A 21,625-nucleotide genomic window follows, 5' to 3' on the forward strand; every position below is an offset into this window, starting at 1 on the left:
GGTGTAAAAGACTGGAGAAAATGAGGAAAAAATCAGACCAATGCTTAGATGGACAAAGAAAGAAGCCCTGTAAGTTGAGTAATAGCTGCAGTGTGAGAAGAGGTAAGCTTTAATGGAAATACATTTCTGATTTAAGAAAAAAGTTAAAATATTGTTATTATTAACTACATAACAGTTGAATATTATTGGCAATTTTCCATGCCTCTTGGTGGCCAAATTATCATTATGAAAGACAATGCCTTGTATTAAGGAAATTAAATAACAAGCTAGCTTCTAATTTCATGAGATACCCCCAAGAAAAAGAACCAATGTTTAAATATCTCTTTGTAGACTTTTAGCTTCAATTCATAAGATATTGAAGGATAACAAGTATTTATAATTTTTCTGGAATTCTCTGTTTAGTAGTTGTTGTTTTTTATGCTTGAAAATTCTGTAGTGTTGTAAGTGTAGTGTAAATTTTGTAAACATTATTATACTGGCATAGAACACAGATCTGATTACATGTAGTGCCAAAGTAACTATTATTTTTATTTCTAAATCACATTTAGTGTTATGAATCAGGTTAGACAGGATGTTTTTAAATATGTTTGACCCATGTAAGCAAGTCACCATTAGTTTGGTGTGGATGTGACAAAACTGTTAATTTGATCCTGGTATAAAGAGTTTGTGGTTTGGGTCCAGTTGGTAAGTGTTGTTGACTAGCTACATCTTGTCTGATTTATTAGTTCAAAATTTTGGATGGGTTTTGGTAGATTTGTGAGGAAATTCTGAAGCATTACATCAGAAAGTTGCAGAAACATTTACAGTAGGAAAAGAAACAGTTTAGCAAGTATATAACAATAATTTTAATATTTTGTGAGATTTCTGTGAGAAAAATGTTTTAAGCCAGTATTTAATTTTTATTTTTGTACAGGTGGGATTTTTTGGATATGTGGCATTTTTTGATGAGCCAATGACAGGAAATATTCTTGTAAAGCTAAGCCCAACCCTCATCTCTCAGATTATAAAATTTGGTTTTGTCATCACAGTGGTTATCAGTTTTCCATTGTGTTTGTTTCCATGTAGGACAAGTCTTCATTCATTGATCTTCAAACAGGTTAGATTTTTATATATGTAGTTCAGAAACTAATCACTAACAAAACAAAATGAGTATTATATATTACATTTCAATTTTTTTTAACAAACAATCTGGTACTGAGGGTTTATTTTGTTTTTAAAAACTATAAATGTGAATGTAGAGTTCTGTTCAATAGCAATGATTTTGTTCCTTTTACACACTTTTTTAAAAGTGTTAATGTATTTACTTATGTAGGAATTTGTTAGATTAATCTTGGTTATTATTCTGTTTCAAAGAGATACCTTATAGTCATGCTGCAGATGTCTTATGATTTAAATTAGAGAAATCTTGATCTTGACTCCATTAAATTCAGTATTTTCAGAAACTAACATAAGAGTGCTTTTTTAACAGTACCAAAAAATAAAAGTATGGAATTTACTGATGGTATATAAAAAATGGATTGTTAAATTATTTATTTAATAAACAAACTATTCAGAATTATTGACAGGTTAAAATTCAAGGTATTTGTGTAAATATAAATAATTTGAATATTTGGACGGTCAGTAATACACAACTTAAGAAAATATTATGAGACTGTCAGTGGTTTCAAATCAAACACAAGATGTTTCAATGTATGTTTTCTCCTGAGAATGCGAGATTGTATATCAAAATATGTTTTGAGACCACTTATGGCATCATCATAATTTTTTTTAATTATGTACATAAAAATCTTGAGTGTTATTACTTTTTTTTCTCACAAATGTAAAATCCAAAACAGTATAAAATGTATATATAAAAGTCATTAGTCATGTGACAACTTATAATTTACATATTGAATTTAGTTTTATGTGGTTTGTAAAGTGACGATTGGTCTGTTACTGGCCAAAAAAACAACAACTTGTCCTCTACATTTTGATATAGAGTGTAGGCCAACCTGATAAGATCTTGGCTGTGGGCTCATTGTAAGAGTGATGGGACAATTCTGCTACTTGATGATAAATGCTGTCTCTCACTTCAAACTTAGTGGCAAATATCACAGATAACCCCAGTATATCTTTGCACAAAATTCAACAAAGAATTGAAGAAACATGCTGTCATGAAATATTAAAACAAATCTATTGAAATTGATCTTTAATCAGAATATTAGGAAATAAATAAAAGTCGTAAAATTGTAAAATAACATATATCTTAATCTTTTTTTATTCACATGAGTCAGCCCAACATCTCTTGTACTGAACTTTAAAGGTTTAACAGGGGAATCATTCCGGAAACCAGTGATTCAGTGTTACTTCAGTAGATCTGAAGGAAAGAAGTTTCAAACAACTTCGAAAAAGAACACAAAACTAAATATTAATGAAAATGTGACATAATGAAACCCATATGGATTTTACTATGGTATTACTGTAGTGGGCTTTATACCATTCTTTTTATATTTACTTGTCACTGCAGAAATGACATTTTTAATTTGAGAATTGCTAGGGAAGTTATCTTATAATGTATCGTGCAACTGCTTCAACTTCAGCACTGTCTTTGGGTTATACTGTGCCATTAGTTTCACAAGATATTGAAACTAATGATTTCTTACTTCGAATCTTTTTTTTTGAAGTTGACTGTAGTGTTTGTTATTTTATGTTTCACTGTCAATCCAATAAATTGATGAATCATCAGTTCAGCTGGAATGTCAAATCAGGTGGGGTGTCTTAATCTTCAAATAAGTTCATCCCATATTAATTGGACCTATGGCTTAGTTTAATCATTACACTTAACGTATCACATTTACAACCACATATAAAACATTTCAAGCATGTTTCATTGTTACATTGTTTTATTTTACATTTACGAGTTAACTTCTCTATGTTGGCTCTCCTGGTCTCTGTTCAGGTCACAGGTTTGGTCTGGACTTTAAAAATAATACCAAATGTCTTCTTTTTGTTTAACCAAAACAGTCCAAAACTTTCCATAACGTCTTAGTATTTTTTGATCCACATTAAGCTACTGGGTTGCCTTGTGTGGTAGATAGAATTGTGTGTTAAGATAGAATTTAGAGATAACAGAAACAATACTTGTTAAAATGATTCATCTAAGGAAGAGTATCTTTCCTTGACTGCTTATTGACTAGCATTTGTGTGTAACATGAATGAATTGCTAGCTATTTCAACACCTTTTAAGTGGTCTTTCAAATGATTGTATATATTTATAAGAATAGTCAATTACACAGTTATTTACCATTCTATAAAGTGACTTCTGGTAATCCCTAATGAAGCAGAGTCTTTTTTAGGTTGCTATAATGAAATTCTACATCTTGAGTTTTACTTTTATATAATTTTTTTAGGGTTTTGTTCACCACGATGCTCCAGCAAACTACATTCCAGACCATCATTTTCGTGGCCTAACAATACTCCTGGTTATGATCACTGTAGGAATAGCTGTTGTTCTTCCTAATATTGAAGTTGTTTTAGGAATTGTTGGATCAACCATTGGAATTATTATCTGTGTAATTTTGCCATCCATGATCTTCATCAAGGTTACCTCCAAGAACACAAATGAACGACTTTTGGCCCAGGTCAGGTTTGAATAATAAAAAAAAAGATTCTATGAATATTTTTAATAAAGATAGGAAGGTAAAGAATCTTCATAAGTTCTTGAACTAAATGTGGAAACAAAATAGGGTTTTAAGAAACAAAGAAAAAATAAAATAAAGAATTGAAAACATTATAAAAACAATAATCTAAATGTGAAAGTATGTCATAAAAATGTAATATATTCAAAGAAAACACCTAGAGAGGTTTATATATTACAAGGTGGAAAATGGTTTTGTATTCAACAGAAATATAACCATTGCTTGTGAGGTACTAAAAATTTAGTAGCAAACAAAGTATATTTAACAAAAAAGATTAGAAACAAAAAATTATTTTTTTTTAAGAGTACAGGATTAGTGATGAGTTCATACAGGGATATTTAGAGCATTTTACTATGATATAAAGATATTTTTAGGTCCTTTAGCTCCTTCTTCTAGCACTGATAGTACTCAATGTGGACTGATGTAATGCAGTGCAACTTTCAATACAGAAATATTTTGTGCAGAACACTGAATTCACTGTTTTCTTCCTCCTCTGTACATCCTTTTCATCACTTTATTTTCCTACTTTCATGGTTATCTTTATTTTGTAGATTTTTACACACAGCATAAAATGATTGTGTGGATGGATGATTATTTCTGAAGTCTCATTTCAAGGTCTCAGAGCCACAGAATTCTGTAGGATGTGTATGCAAATATTATAATACGAATTCCTATTTGTACTTGTATTTTGAAAAGTAATTGCTATGTTTATTTGAATGTATAACTGGATACTCTATTGGAATTCAGTCCATAAAAAATTGGTATTTCCTTGCAGTATAGTAGTATCAGTATTTTATCATGATAATACCTAGAATTCACCTTGACATTTTTCACTATCCATTGTGTGTTTGATGTATCATTGTACACTGTACTATAATTTGCAACCATCATAAGTAACTTTTCTGTCTACCATTTGTTAAAATGGATATAATTGGTAGGATGAAAATAAATTGTCTGGACTCAAATAAACATGCTCTGTCCACTATGATAACATATACTTTCAATCTGTAGCATGGTAGATAAACTTTTTGGTAGTTGGCCATTCCCTTGATAGTGCACTTTGGATAAAGCTTGTGGAAGCATATTTCTTATTACTTTTGTAGACTAAAATTTATGTGAATTACACTATATAACACATATTTTGTTCCTGGATAGTGTGTTAATTGCTTATGTTGTAAAAGTACAGAAAATGGCCATTATTCCCTTCAAACTTTGCTTTTGTAACCTGGGTAATGAAATTTAGAAATTAACCTATTTTCTATGTAAAAAATGGGGAAATTTGCACATTTTCATTTACATAAGGTCTGAATAAAACAACATATGAATCAAGATGTATGTATATTTATACTAAAGTTATACAGAAATGTTTAGAAATGAGTAATTTTTTGAGATTTGAAGTTATATCACTTTCATGTATCAGTCTCCAAATATAGTCTGTCATCATTTTTTCATTATAAACTTGAATAGAAAATATATAAAGTTGAATAGAAAAATAGGCCTTTTCCGTTTACTTTGGGCATAAGCAATTGGAAAATAACACTTTCTGCGCAGGAACAAGAAAAAGTAAAAATTTTGTTACATAGTGTTATCTCTAAACAAGATTTCTACTTGAGCTGCAATGAAATGCTGTGTAAATTTTGACAACAAACTAAGTTTCTTTATCTCTGCTGTATGACAGATAACTAGTCATGAAGTAACATGTTATTTTTTTTCATTTCTGGAAACACACTTTCCTTTGCTCAAATTAGATCTTTTTAACACTACAGATATATTTTCTTCACAGTGCTAAAATTTCATACCTTGCATGCTTTTGTAATCTCAGAAAAGAAGTTCATATCAGAGAACTCTAAAATATAATGTTTGCAAAATTAGTTAATTTTAGACATCATCTGAATTTGTAAGTCGCTACACTTCATCTAATTTGCATCAAGAGTATCAAGGATTTTAATTTGGTTAAGGGTTCTACTGATATCCAGGGTCAAGGTGATTAAAAATGAAAATTGTCACCTTAGAGTAACATAGCATTAATGTCATTTAACTCAGGTTAGGATCATATCTGTGCCATTTACACTTTAGCATGGTGTATCAGTTAAATATGCTAAATAGGAAGTTTTTTGAGGCATTGTATTTTAGGGCAGTTGAGTCCCATTTGTTAATACCATTTTCACTTTATTTTGCTACTGTCATGGATATATCTATATTGTAGATTTTTACAAAAAGCATGAAATGAAGTTCTCATAATTCATTCTTTTAAAACCTTACACATGGAAACTGTTTGTTTTCAAAATTTTCATGGTAAACTATTTCAAATCGTGTATAAATCTGTTCAGATATTTGTAGTGAATTCAGAAAATTCAATAAATCAGTGGAGGTTTGGTATACTGATGCAAATGGATACACAATGGTAAGGAAATGGTACAAACAACAATCACACAGATTGAGCAATAGGAAATTGTATATTTAACACAAGTTTTATATTAATGCAGTTTCAAAACATAGACCACCAAGTTAGTTGGACTTCACAACTTGAAATGATCTTTAAAATCTAACTTTAAGTAGTAAGAATTAAAATGTTTTGAGACTGAATTATAACAGAAATATAAAAGCAGTTTGCCTATGAACCCCACTAGTTTTGTTGATTGTTGAGCAGCTTTATTTGTATATTTCAGAACCTTTTGTTCTTATTTTAATTTTATTGAATGTATTTACTGTATAAATTCCTACAAATAAAAGCTTTTCAGCTATTTAGTTCCAATCTAGAACACACTGAACTTGTTTTCATACCTGAACTGCATTAGGCCATAGTTAAACTCTTAAAACACAGTAATCCACTTTTATTTATTTTTTTTCAAGTCTTATTGTCAATCCTAATACTAAGTTTCTGCCCCTTATGGAATGGGATATCAATTAAATTTCCAAGGAAAACTAATAAAAAAAAAGAAGGGTGTAACTACAATTCTCCTTTAGCAAAGATATCACCAAATACCCTTAAAACCAATTTGAAAATTACACTTTATAATAATATTTCACAATGTCCAAATTACATTGTGTTAGACTGCAGGTTAATGTAATCACCATTACATGAAATCTAAATGTTAGTTATTAGATGAGTATGTCTAAATAAAGGATAAATTACAGGTTTACTAGACAGGAGATAGGTGTAAGGTCATAAGTTAACAACCCAAGAGCACCATGTTGTCTGTATGTGTGTCAGGAATTTTTCTGTTTAAACTACTATAACTGTGTGTGTGTGTGTGAAATTTTGTAACAGTTAAATAAATGTTGAATATTTTAAAAATTTGTAACTACAATTGTCTATTTATGTTGTATATCATATTCTATGTTAAATTGCTTTATTACAAACTTTTTACTAAAAGTGAAAATCTTCTATCAGACTACCTTATGTGTGGGGTTCTTCATCATGGTTGTATGTACATACACTACTCTACTAGATACAACTACTAACCCACGTGAGTTACCTGTAGAACTTCAACAACCAAAGGATCTCCTTAATGTCATTAAACCTTCACCACTTGCACCAGAAAAAGTTGCAGAGCTAATATCAAATGGTAACTTTCTAAATCTTTAGTTGGTGTGATCTTTATTACAAATGAATGGTATTATGATTTGAAACATGGACAGTTAACAGTTATTGTGGACTAATATTTAGTTATATGATATACCTGATTTTTTTTTCATTTTGCTATATAAATTGCAATTGAGAAACTTCAAGAATTTAATATGTTAATTTAATCATCTAAAAGTAATCTTTTATTTATATTCTTAAGTTACCAACTTGTTTTCATACCATTCTCTACCTGATTGATTTTATCTCTTTACCTTTATATCACAAAATGTAAAGAATTTACTAAAATAGAGGGATGAATTTACTCAGTTTATATGTAAAATATATAAGTGACTCTCAACAGTGATTTATGTGTTTCAGAGGTATTTGAACTAAAAGTTGTTTTAGATGGAGATTCCTATATTTTTGCTTCATGATATCGCTACAGTAGTGAATAAAACTACTGTGCTTATCCTAGTGTATGTGGTACTTATGTTAAAGAGATAGTGTGTGTAGTTGGATAAGATACTTTTTTTAAAATATGTACTGATGTGGTTCTCAACAGAACTGTATTTCAACTTAAATAAAACATTGTTTTAATAACAATACTTGGTAAATTAAAATTAACTGTATATATGTACCTTAAGTAGCTTGTGTATGAATTGTCTGATGAACCTCATCAGTAAATTTTGTACTGTTATTGTTTAAAGGGCTGTGTAGTGTATTTATTTATCACTAATTAAGTATCACTTCTGTAGGAGCTTGTGGTTAAAAGATTCAGAAAATAATTTTATGTGAGACTAAACTTTAACTGTTTTTCTATACTGAAAAAGAGAGACTTAATTATCTTTATTTTGGATTAAAAATATTAATTTGAAAATTATGTAATAAATAAAGTATAGAATATTTTAACACCTGACTGAACATATACAATGTTGTCAGCCTTATGAGCAGGAAGAATTTAATCTATATTTTATATAGAAAACATTACAGTTTATTGAGAATTGCACACAGTTAATGTTTTGAGCTCAAAAAGTTATTCTGAATTAAACAACTAATAACTAGAATATTAAGTCACTTATTAGAACTTGGGACAGCATTTTCTACCACTTGAACAGGAAAAGTTAATCTGCAAATAACAAATACTAATGAGAATACAAGTTGAACTTTATACATTGTTGCCAACTGTTTGATTGAAAGAGTTAAGTTAAACAGGTATGTGTTTCTATGTAACAAGAATTACAAATTTGATAAACCATCCAAGTTTTCACAAAGACATGTTAAGGGCATTAACAAGTAGAGAATTGCAAATTTATACAAGATTGTGCTGTTTTTAAAATCAGATAGTGAAACCTGTATTCAAGAAAGAGTTCCGTTAAATAGTACTTTCATGGTTATTAGGTTATATACACGTATTTAAATTGTGCACATATTATTAAAATTCAGATTTTTTATATTAAATTTTTCTAAAATCTTTTCTAAGTTTAGGTTTCGAACATTTAAGTTTAAGATTTATGGATATGTTATTCTTATAAACTGAGGTGAGAAAAGTTGTCACGTAAGTTTAAAATGTTATATTTTTGTAAAGCATGTTTGAATCTCAGTTATGACAAGATCTACATTTGTAGTTTAAGCATGAGACGTGCTAGTTTAGAAACAGATTTCTTTAATTTCTCTCTTCATTACTTTTTATTAATCTTACTATAGATTATATAAAATGTTTTACAAGTAACTGTCCTGTGGTCTACATGCACATATTTGGTTGTTATGTTTCATAAAGTGAATTATTTTCTATAAAAGATTTACTTTTGGAGGTACTTAGCTACTATGGTTTATAATGTGACGTCTATTGTGCTGGAGGTTTTGTATTAGTGGTACTGAATTACTTTGGTTGTTAAAGCAAATTCTGTTTCATCTGATATTTTCCCATGATGTCACTTGGTTACTGTGATTCATAAAGTAAATTCTATTCTATAAGATGCTTTCTGCTGACCATATTTACTTGCTGTGATTTATAAGATGAATTCTGTTCTATAAAAGGTTTTCTGTGGCCATAGTTGCTTACTGTTGTTCATAAGGTTAATTATGTTTTATAAGAGGTTTTCTGTTGGCCATACTTGCTTACTGTGGTTCATGATGAGAATTCTGTTTTATCAGCATATCTCTCTTTGTTCTACTTTATTCAGTACACTAAAGCTGTTTGTACAAATATCAGTTATAAAACCAGATGGATGAAGCATTGTTTATTTATTTCATTCATCTAAAATTTTAAGTAGAAAATGTTCATTCCTCTTGTTCTTTATCCATTTAAATTACACAACAAACAATCATTACTTTTTTATTTCCCTCAATATCAAAAGCTAATGCCAAGTACCAAGTACATTTGTTTATTTCAAAATCCTGTTTTTTTTCTCAGTGTCATACCATAAACAACATTCAGTATGACACCACATGATGTACAGGCACTCAACTCATACTAACAATAATTTAATATAAAAAATTACTACCAGTTTTGATACCCAAATTCTTACGTAGTCATTAACATACAATGACTACAATCATCACCAGTCATGATAAATATACAATTAAACTTTCTTAATCTCAATCAATAACCTGTTATATACTTACAGTCATGATGCCAAAATACAGACATTGAAAATCCACCCTTACCTGAACTAACTAAATGATGTATCTTTACAGTGTTGTTTTTTTTTAGTTTCCAAATATAATGAATGGTTAGTTTTTAATTTGCACCCAGTTGAGATTACACCTGACAAAGTTTCCATTTTCTATTCCTTTTCACTTCCAAGACTCATGGTCCACAAAACATTTGACCAAGAAGAATGTAACATTAAACAAGATCTAAACCAAAATAAAAACCTTCCAAGTGCATTATGGATCTTTTGTTAATTAGTCAAATATCTCTTTCAAAGTTTTACTATGAAGCATGTGTGATGTATTATTGACACTTGATATTTTTAGGAAAATATTCAATGATATTCCTAACTGTAATTTCTTCGTTTTTAAACTTACTGGCACTGTCCTAGTAACCCCAAGCCCCAAACTTGACACAGGTCAGAAAGTAGTCAATCAAGAAGTACTGCAAGAATTGAACAAAAAAGGACAAGGTATGAATTATGTATATCATATACATTGAAGAAAACATAACATTTTTGCATGCTATCAATTTAAAAAAAACAAAACATGAATTGAATAATGGTACATTTCCATGAAAGATTTTGCAGACATTTAGTAAGCAATTTGCCTATTCCAACTTAATAAATTTGTCTTTAGTTTTTAAGCATTTAAGATTACTTCTGCCCAACAGCATTGTTTGTGGATTGTTTTTCTCAGAAATATGTAAAAGCACTTGATTAATTTTAATAAGGATGGTTTATGCTTTCTAGAGACAGTATCTCTGAAAAATTCAGTTAAAAGCTCTTGAATAAATTATCATTCAAGTGGAATGTTAATGACTTATATAAATAAACTCTTTATATGCAAAAACGGCTCGTTTGGGTTGAGAAAATATTTTACATAGAAGAGCGAACAACGTTTTGACCTTCTTCGGTCATTGTCAGGTTCACAAAGAAAGAGGTAACTGACCGGAAGCTGACCACATGTTTGAAAGGGGTTGTGTAACTGTGTGTCGAAATGTAGAGGGCGGTATTAGATGTTTGAATATATAATTTTATTTATTTTATTATATTAATATAGGTATAAAGGCGTTCCTTTATATTGGTTTATTTTGGGTTTAAGTTGTTGTATAAGTAAGGCTAATTTTGCGTTTGTTTATGTTTGTTTCTTTATTTAGTATTTGAGTGTTTTCTATGGTTATGTTGTGTTTATTTGACTTGCAGTGTTCGAAAACGTGTGAAGGTGACTTTTTATGTTCTTTGAATCTGGTTTCCATTTTTCTACTTGTTTCTCCAATATAGAAGTCGTGGCAGTTATCACATTGTATTTTATAAATAATGTTGGTGTGGTGTTTGTCAGTGTAGTTTTTACCTAGTATAGACCTCAGTTTTGTGCCTGGTTTTTGAATAAATTTGGTATTAACTGGAATGTCATATTTTGTTACTAATTTTTGCCAAATGTTGGTTATTTGTTTGCTGATGTCAGGAATATATGGTATACAGCAGTATATGGTTTCGTGGTTTTTTGATTCTGCGAGCTGTATTTACTTTAGTTGGTGGTTGATTTTGCTTTTGTCTAGGTGTGTGCGCGTATAATGTTTTCTACGGTTTGTGGAGGAAACTTATTGATGTTGATGAAGTATTGTTTTATTTTGTCTAATTCATCATTAATTTTATCTGGTGAGCATAGTTTTATGGCTGTGTTTATTTGGTTTCTTAGTATGTTGAGTTTTGTTTTGTTTCATGTGCTGAGTCCCAAGGAATGTATAGTCCAGTATGGGTGATTTTTCGGTGGATTTCTGTTTTGAATTGTGTGTCAGTTCTTGTAATTTTGAGGTTAAGAAATGATATTTGATTGCTTTCTTCCTGTTCACATGTGAAGTTAATGTTGGGATGTATAGAGTTAATGTGATTGAAAAAATTAAGTATGTGTTCTGTAGATTTGAATCCATAACCCGTGTCATCTACATATCTGTACCAGTATAGTGGTGGATGTAATGGTGTGTTAATTGCTTGTGTTTCAACTTGTGTCATAAAATATTGGCTAGAACTGGTGATACTGGGTTGCCCATGCTTAGGCCATTTGTTTGTATATAGTTTTGGTTGTTGAACATGAAGTTTGTCTTTATCGTGGTGAATTCTATGAGGGTTGCTAACTGGTTACTGGGAATTTCTATAGTTGGGTTAGGGTCTCGGATATAGAGTTCTAAGGCTATCTTGCAGGCTTCAGTGGTTGGAACTTCTGTAAAGAGGGATATAACATCGAAACTGGCCATTAAGGCTTTATGATTAAGTTGATTTAGATTAGACTTGAAATTAAAAGAGTCTTTGATGAATGAGCTGGCTGATGTTACATATTTAGAGAATGCCCATGCTATGTATTTACCAAGATTGTAATTAAACGATTCATATGTGGACATTATTGGTCGTAATGGACAATCTGGTTTATGAGGTTTGGGGATGCCGTATATTTGCGGTGTGCATGAGTCGGTTTTACATAGGTAGGAATAAAGTGTTTGTGAAATTGTGTTGTAAATACATAGCATGAGCATTCTCTAAATATGTAACATCAGCCAGCTCATTCATCAAAGACTCTTTTAATTTCAAGTCTAATCTAAATCAACTTAATCATAAAGCCTTAATGGCCAGTTTCGATGTTATATCCCTCTTTACAGAAGTTCCAACCACTGAAGCCTGCAAGATAGCCTTAGAACTCTATATCCGAGACCCTAACCCAACTATAGAAATTCCCAGTAACCAGTTAGCAACCCTCATAGAATTCACCACGATAAAGACAAACTTCATGTTCAACAACCAAAACTATATACAAACAAATGGCCTAAGCATGGGCAACCCAGTATCACCAGTTCTAGCCAATATTTTTATGACACAAGTTGAAACACAAGCAATTAACACAGCATTACATCCACCACTATACCATATATTCCTGACATCAGCAAACAAATAACCAACATTTGGCAAAAATTAGTAACAAAATATGACATTCCAGTTAATACCAAATTTATTCAAAAACCAGGCACAAAACTGAGGTCTATACTAGGTAAAAACTACACTGACAAACACCACACCAACATTATTTATAAAATACAATGTAATAACTGCCACGACTTCTATATTGGAGAAACAAGTAGAAAAATGGAAACCAGATTCAAAGAACATAAAAAGTCACCTTCACACGTTTTCGAACACTGCAAGTCAAATAAACACAACATAACCATAGAAAACACTCAAATACTAAATGAAGAAACAAACATAAACAAACGCAAAATTAAAGAAGCCTTACTTATACAACAACTTAAACCCAAAATAAACCAATATAAAGGAACGCCGTTATACCTATATTAATATAATAAAATTATATATTCAAACATCTAATACCGCCCTCTACATTTCGACACACAGTTACACAACCCCTTTCAAACATGTGGTCAGCTTCAGGTCAGTTACCTCTTTCTTTGTGAACCTGACGATGACCGAAGAAGGTCGAAACGTTGTTCGCTCTTCTATGTAAAATATTTTATCAACCCAAATGAGCCGTTTTTGCATATAAATTTCTCAACAAGTGGGTTTCTCGACATCACTGAAATGAAAACTCTGTCGGAATTATGCTTTTAAAACATCTTAATAGATCAAAAATTAAAACTCGTGTAATGTCAGTTTATACCTATGGTGTACTGTGCCACTCTATAATGTTAATTCTTCAAGATTGTTTTAAATCAAGGTCTTTAAAATTAAGAGAGAAAGTAAAATCAAAAAATTACTTTTAATACACTCCACATAATTTCTAGTAAAAGATTTTGTCAGAGATCAGAGAAGATAGACAAAAAAAAACTGATTAGCTGTAACAATAATGAATGAAATTAAGAGCTATTATTTATTAAAAGTATATTTTTGCAACCAGTTACTGGAGTAATTAGTAAAGTTGTTGATGTAAAATGTTCTAAATCATTATTTTTTAGATGGTGACAAAAGACAAGAACCTCCTATTCCACAAGAACCAGAAGTAAAGGATGCTAATTTGGTGGTAAATATTTAGATATTAAATTTTCAGTTTTGACCTATATATGTTTATAGAACTTACAGAAGTATTGATATTTTATACAAATGTAAAAAGTAACTGGTATAAAAGAAAAGAAATAATATCTCCAATTTTTTTTTTTAATTAGTATAATACATTTGATACTTTGCATTTATAATGCTGTGTAGTCAATGAAAGGAATAATCACAATACATTTTATTTATTGGGTAAGTGCAAAAACCTAGTGTTTTTGGTTTTCAAAGTCAAATAACATAGAAGTTAGAATAGCCTCAGCTGTAATGTACAGCACTTGAAAACAGATCTTATTCAAATCATTAATATTATCATGGTAACAAGTAACAACAATGTTTAACTTCACATTAGGAGCAATAATGTTTCATTTTTACAGTAATAGTGTGATGCCAGTTAACTTTTTTAAAGTTACTTGTTTAATGATGTAATCACATTTTCATTATTTTTTTTAAATGAAGGAAGAGACTTCCACTATAACAATATGGTATTAGGTTGTCCAGAAATAATTGTTGAAATTCTCACAATGACATTTAGAAGCTGAATGTTGAGCAACTTATCATTGGTTGGTTGCTTGCTTTAATCCAACATTTGTCGCCTACAAGGTGTCTTAATTTTTTGCTGTTTCAACTCTACTTAAATTTTGCAGCCCCCAAGGCAGCATAGACAAGAACTTTCATCTGATTTTTTCCTCTATGACTTAAAACTTGGTCAAAAAGCTACCAAAATTACACAGAACATCAACCAGGCATTCGGACATGGATCTGTTACTGAATGTATAGTTCAATTTTCGTGCCAAAGGTTTCCACATGGAGATGAAAATCTTGAAGACCACAAAGGTTGTGAAAGGAAGCCATCCTTAAATGAAAATATGTTAAGGGAAGCAGTTGAGACAGACCCTCACACAACAGTACATGAGCTTGCAGAAAAGTTAGGCACAAGCAAATCAAGCATTGCCAAACACCTGAGTTTAATTGGAATGACGAAAGAAAATGTTGGATAACTGGGTTCTGCATGAACTGACTGAAGCTCAATAAAATCAGCATTATGAGACCTGTCAAGGTTGATGCTCTAAAAACTGATAAAATTGAGAATCAAGGTTCTGCCTCTTCAATCTTATTCCCCAGACCTTTCCCCTACAGATTTTCATTTTTTTCAAGCACTTTGACAACTTTTTGAACAATAAACACTTTCAAAACCAGGCAGCTGCAGAAGAAGCTTTCAAGGAGTTCATTAACCATAGAAACTGATTTCTACAGCAGGGAGCATAAACAGCATTGTTACATGTTGGCAAAAGTGTGTTAAAGCAAATGGTATTTACTTTGAATAGAGCATGTTTTACAACACTGATTTATACTTTTCCAAATTTTGCAGTTCAAAAACGATATTTATTTCTAGACAACCTAATACTTTTGATTAATCAGTATTGATCTTATGTTAGTCCTAAGGTAACCTACTTAAGTTAAAGTTAAAATAATGTTAACATGTATTGTCAATTATTAGCTCAGTCAGGTTATAGTCTAGCAATTTCAGAGTTTATATCTTTATTTCTAGTAATATTGTTGATATTAAAATAAAAACACTTAATAATAAACATTTTAAGTTAAAAATAAAATATTTGCATTGGTAAACAGGATGTCTGTTTTCAAATATCTTTTTTAAAAAATCTTTACTTCCATGTTCCACTTGCATTTTCACTTACTTGAGATATCAATAATGTGAAAAACATCATTTTTACAAGAATTTCAACTTCTAAAAATGACAAATTGATTCTATAGCAAGTCTGTGTCATAAGAGATGCAGGTATGTTAAACAATATTAACTTTGATGAAAGACAAATCTTTAAAGTATAGGCAAATTAGTTTCTAGAAAAAGGCAAGGTAGAAAAATAATTTACCATGGCAACATTTAATTGACATTTGTGTTATTGTATCAGCTTAAAAGTAATTAGTTGTTGGCTAATGCTTTAACTGGACTATATGAGAATCAGACTATGATGAGTTAAAAAAAAAATGCTTTTAAGGCAGTTAACAGTCCAATCAAATAAAAACACTGACATCTAATGTTTCCTTTTGGCACAGTATGGTAGTGTAAGGATTCATTGCTATTCCTATTAATTTCTGAATAAAATGGAAGAAGTCAAATCCCTTAGTTCTATATTTATTTATACATCAGTATACAATAAATTTTAATTATTATTAATAATAACTATTAATTTTATGAAAAAAAAAATGGTTTAGAGAGCAGCTCCACTCTTCTGGATTTGTTCCTGCTAACACAAAATTAAATAATAGTTTTTACTTTATGTACTTGCTTGTTATGCATACAGTTATTAGTTTTGGAAAAAGGAAGGATGGAGTGGATAGTTTGGAACCCTGGGATCAGTGTTCCCCTGTAAGCTGCACAGCCATGCAACAACCAGACAAGATGAGGATTTCAACATATTGATGACCATAATGATTCTGGTAGCTGATAGTCCTAAAGCCCCAGTAGCAAAACAGCCTAATGTTACAATAGGATTGATGGTTTTAAAATCTTCTCCTCCCCACAAAAACGAAGAAATTGGTAGTGCACATGAAGAATTTTATTCTGCATAAGGATTGACAAAATTAGAGGAAACATTGCCCAGGGCTCCTCCCTTAGATCTATTCTTGCTTACACAACAGTTAAAAATACCCTCAAATAATTAGTAATTAGAAATATAACAAAAAAGCAGTTAATTTGCATTTCATTTAGCACTTAAGTAACCAAAGAGTCATCAGTGGGTGTTGCCAACCAGTTGCCTTCCCTCTAGTCAGCAGTTCAAAGTTAGTGACAATAATACCTAACATTCATTGTTTTACAGTAAAAAAGACAAATTTAATTGGAATGAGGATCAAACAAGAAATCCTTAAGTCACAAGGCAAACTCCCTTTCCCTTTGAGTAACTTTGTGAATAACAACAAATACAATGACAATATTTTGATTACTTGTATAGTTGAAATAATTGAAAATCCTAATTTTGATCAGTTGATTATTTTTGTGACATTTGACTTAATTGTAATTTTGATTAAGCAGTTTTTGGAATAATTAAAAATGATAATAATGGGAAACTGCTTTTAATTAGCTCTTTATTTTTGTGATATTTTCATGACACTAAATTATGTAATTTCTGCTCATAGGTAGGCACTCAATTGTATTGATTAAAGTTCTTGGCTCTATAAATGAATATACCAAGAACCCTAAAAATAAAACAACAAACAGTGAAGTTATCCCAGAAGGATGAATGACCTTTGAAACAATAATAGATACATGAATATATAACTTCATAAAAAATGTAATAAACAAAGACATGGCTTCATAGAAAGGCAAATTATTAAGCCTTGTAACTATGAAACAAGAATAGTCATATAAATACAAAAAATAATCTTTCAACTATCAAATGAAAATTTGCTCTGCCAAACCTCTTGTCACTTTCGTACAAATTTGAACCAAAGGTCACAGTAATAGGAAATGTTTATCATTTGCCTACCTATAATACACAAGTTGCTTGTTGTTGTACAGAAACATTTAAGAAAATATTTTATTCAGTTATTTTGTAGTGTTTCAGGACATGGTATGAAATTATTTTCAACAAACAAAATAGATAATTGTATGAAAACCATGATTAACACCAGGTGTTCTTGCATATAAACAATGTAGCTGCACCCTACAGTATTAAAGATGTTATTTTAGTTTAATGAATATCAAATAATTAACAAGTTTATCAACTTATGAATTATAACTTGTAGTATTAATTGTTTTCCTTACTTTTTAAATAAGGAGGAACATAAAGCAGAAGAAAATAAGAACAAAGTCAAGGAAGATGGAGCAGATGACCAGAAAGAAAATCATGTTATCAAAGAGCAGAATATACATGACAAAGAACATGTGAATCCATCAGATGATCAGAAAAAATATAAAGTGATCAATGAAAATAACAAAGGCAAGGAAAACCTAAATATAGCAAACAAACGCAAGGAAAACCTCGATGTAGCAAACAGTCTAAAAAAAGAATTAATTGAGGATAAGAGTGGCAGCAAGGCCAAAGATAGTGTAATAGTCAACCAAGAAGAATCTGTAATAGGACAGGACATTAGCAAGGGTAAGGAAAGTTTGGATCCAGCAGCCATTCAGAAGGAAGAAATGGAGCTAAAGGAAGAACAAAAAAGACCTGAAACCCATGAGAAGTTGTTACAGCAATTAGTAGAAAAACAAGAAGAACAGAATAAACTTCTCCAAGAACAGAATAAGATCATCCAGGAACTGAAAAGAAATCAAGACAGTGCCCAAGGAAAAGAAGACAAAAAGCAAAATGATGCTGGATACAAAATAGAAGATGACAAAGATAAGAAAAATAACCAACAATTATATGAGAAAAGTCATCAGCTTAATATCAAAAGTGTAGAACAAAGCCAAAATATTGGTGTATCCAATAATCAAGCAAAAAATAACAAAGATAAGCCACAGCTAAGAGATAATCCACCAGTTAAGTATAAACCACAGCAAAAGGTATCTCCTAACCAAATGTCACTCAATCAACAAAATCAGCATATGCAGGAAAATATTATTGGTCAACCTTTTGAAGATAATAAGAATTTTTTGCCTCTTCAACCAGAACCACACAAACAGCTGGATGGGATCAGACAGAAGAAACCACTAGATTTCCAGAATGTAATTAATCCAGAGAACAAACAGCACATGTTGATTCAACAAAATCAACAGGATAATACTGGTATAGTTCAACAACCAGTTCTAAAGAATCAGTACAGCGTATCCATAAAGGAATCCAATTCACTTAACAAAGGTGATTTTCAAGATAACATACACATTCAACCCAAATTTCATGTAACTCAAGTTTTACAAGAATATTTTAAGAATGAAAAGGGAAGTAAAATTGAAGTTGGTGGAAAAGTTGAGAACAAACAGCATAAAATAGACTCAGAAATTGATAGATTTAATAAAAAACTTTCTGCAGATGCTGCTGGAGAAGAATTTTCACAGAAAAATAAACCTCAAAAGACAAAAGAGAAGATAGAGTATATTGAGAATGCAAGAGGACTGCCCAAGCGAGAAATGAAAAATCTCAATTATCCTGATAACAATGTAAACAGTATTGAAGAAGAAAGAGTTGTTGATGGTGACCAAAAAGATGGATCAGTGCATCTTGCATCTGAACCTTTATTAGTTCAAAAAAATCAACTTGGGCAGTTAATAAGGAAAGAACCTATAAGTGAAAGACACAAACGTGAAGTGAATTCAGGTCAGCTGAAGATGCCCATCTATGTCAATAACAGTGTTCCAGATCCAGTTAAAGAGAGTCGTCTTGAAAACCCTCCATCACAAGTTAATAAAATGGACATTCAAGGGGTTTTAAACTCTAATATGCAAAATGTTGCTAGTTTAGGCCTTATTAAGCATGAAATGAGAAGACTGCTTGAAGCTAGCAGTACTTCTCCCATTGAGATAAGAGAAGTAATGTGGAATACGTCTGCAGTAAATACTAATGACTTTGAGAAAACAACTCAGACTTCTAGTCAAAACAGTCAAAAAAATATAACCTAGTATGATTTATTTTTATTAAAAAAACAGAAATGGCACAGCAACAAATCGGTTAAGTTACTGAAACGTTGGGATCCTTTTTAAGGTTTTTTTTTTTAAATCTTCAAAATTGTATAATACATTTTATACTCCTATTTGTTACTTTGTTATTCTAATGGCTGAGAATCAAGAATACTTAAATTATGTTTAGATTTTAAATAGATAAATGAATTGGTTTCAATACTTAAAAGGTATTTTTAAGTGTGAACACTGTCTATCATACGATAAAAACCTAGGTTTAAATAAAGAATATTTTTAGTACATTACAAAGAAATGCTGGTTAAAGATTTTAATTAATATTTCTATTCTGAGCCAATCAGTAGAGGAAAAATTTACGTGGAAATTTTAACTTCACTTATAAATATGTTGTTAAATTATAAGTTTGCTGTATTTAAGATTATTCACAGAATACTATTATTAGAATCTTGTCTCTGCAGTTGATTTATTGGAAATTCATATCCATATGTTTTCATTATGATTTTTTTTTAAATATTGGTTTCAAGAACTTGTATGAAAAGTTTAAAAGACACTTGTGAGATGTTTGTGTTTTTGCTAATTCATATATTTTTCTTACAGTACCAGTTCACTGTTTTATATTGTATTTTCCAAGCTTATATGGTCATATGTAACAGTAGTTAAAAATATTAACTTCATTATTTAGCAGCAGTCCATGAAACTTGTGTTTTCAGACATTGTGATAAGACATATTTTATTTTGGCAATAACCTACAGTGAAGCCAAATACTGAATTTGGCAGAGATGTAAAGATAAGCTCGTACATTCTTATTTTTTATTTAGTTTTTAATAACATTTTCAATAACTAATTCAAAATTGAATGTCGTCACAGTAAAGCTTAACTTCACCATTAGCTTAAAATTTGGCATTAAAATGAGTACGTTTTGTCAGTTTTTGGAATGGAACTTGGTAAAACCAATACGATCTTATTTGAAACGTGGCAAAACTGCATTTTTCAAGAAGTTATTAGTACAAATATTAACATGTTAAGAAACTGAATATGTGTGTATGTGTGTGTGTATGTGTGTGTGTGTGTGTGTATTATGTATGATATATAAATTATTGTTTTGTGAACTAAGCATGATTAAAATGGTTAATCGTTAGGTCAGAGTTTAATATGTATGTGTTAAAATATGTTTAACTTTGAGGAAATTTAAAAGGTAACATGATGTGATATTTTTTATCCATATTCATTCATTATCTATAGTTTGCACACACTACATTTTAATGTACAGTCATGTGAAAAAGTTAGGACACCTAATGAAAGCCTGTGTATTTTTGTAACAGTTTTGGATATATGGATATTTAATCTCAATTTTAACAATACTGAGAGATTATAGGAATATAACTAAACAATTAAACCTGAAGAAAAGATTTTCAAGATCTTCTGTAAATGTAATTCTACACATGCATATTCTAACTGAGGAAAACGTTAGGACACCCCCACATTTATTCCCACTTAAAATGGCTCAACTCACACACAGGTGTATCACACCAGGTGCACATGATTAGAAGATCGTTACTCAGCATTTTGTATGAGGCATGCTCTATTTAAACATCAGACATTTAGTTTGGTGCACTCCTCACTGTTGAAGTGAGAGTGAGCACCATGGTGAGAGCAAGAGCTGTCTTAGGCCTTCAGAATGAAAATTGTAGCAGCTTATGAGCCTGGTAAGGGATTTAAAAAGATCCCAAAAGATTTTGAAATCAGCCATTCCACTGTCCGGAAAATAGTCAACAAGTGGAGGGCTTTCAAAACAACTGCCAACATGTCTAGGTCTGGTCGTCCAAGCAAGTTCACCCCGAGAGCAGACCTCAAGATGCTAGAAGAGGTCTCCAAACACCCTAACATGTCATCACGGGACCTACAGCAGGCTCTGGCTACTGTGGATGTGAAAGTGCATGCCTCTACAATCAGAAAGAGACTGCACAAGTTTAACTTGCACGGGATGTGTGCAAGGAGGAAACCTTTGCTCTCTAAGAGAAACATCAAGGCCAGACTGAAGTTTGCCAGAGAGAATGTAGACAAAGACTGGAATAATGTT

At 30.7% G+C, this 21,625-nt stretch overlaps 2 protein-coding genes across 9 annotated transcripts in view; one reads left to right on the forward strand and one right to left on the reverse strand.

The window, feature by feature from the left end:
• Positions 1-20,684, forward strand: part of LOC143232770 (uncharacterized) — a 69,110-nt gene extending 48,426 nt beyond the window's left edge. For 5 of the 8 annotated variants that reach the window (XM_076468599.1, XM_076468600.1, XM_076468598.1 and 2 more), the window contains 6 exons: positions 914-1,096; positions 3,390-3,620; positions 7,072-7,250; positions 10,282-10,370; positions 13,859-13,923; positions 17,749-20,684. In XM_076468599.1, coding sequence (XP_076324714.1) covers positions 914-1,096; positions 3,390-3,620; positions 7,072-7,250; positions 10,282-10,370; positions 13,859-13,923; positions 17,749-19,530 — 2,529 coding nt within the window. In that variant the 3' untranslated portion in view covers positions 19,531-20,684. The remainder of the gene's footprint in view (positions 1-913; positions 1,097-3,389; positions 3,621-7,071; positions 7,251-10,281; positions 10,371-13,858; positions 13,924-17,748) is intronic. The other 3 variants (XM_076468601.1, XM_076468602.1, XM_076468603.1) reach the window with 2 other exon arrangements.
• LOC143231394 (general transcription factor II-I repeat domain-containing protein 2B-like) overlaps positions 7,102-21,625 on the reverse strand; it is a 34,686-nt gene continuing 20,162 nt past the window's right edge. The window contains exons 5-6 of the mRNA XM_076465939.1: positions 10,282-10,342; positions 7,102-7,250 (exon numbers count right to left, since the gene is read on the reverse strand). The gene's annotated coding sequence lies outside the window, so the exon portion shown is untranslated. The remainder of the gene's footprint in view (positions 7,251-10,281; positions 10,343-21,625) is intronic.

The sequence above is a fragment of the Tachypleus tridentatus genome, chromosome 11, assembly GCF_004210375.1.
Source record: "Tachypleus tridentatus isolate NWPU-2018 chromosome 11, ASM421037v1, whole genome shotgun sequence".
NCBI classification, from domain to species: domain Eukaryota; kingdom Metazoa; phylum Arthropoda; class Merostomata; order Xiphosura; family Limulidae; genus Tachypleus; species Tachypleus tridentatus.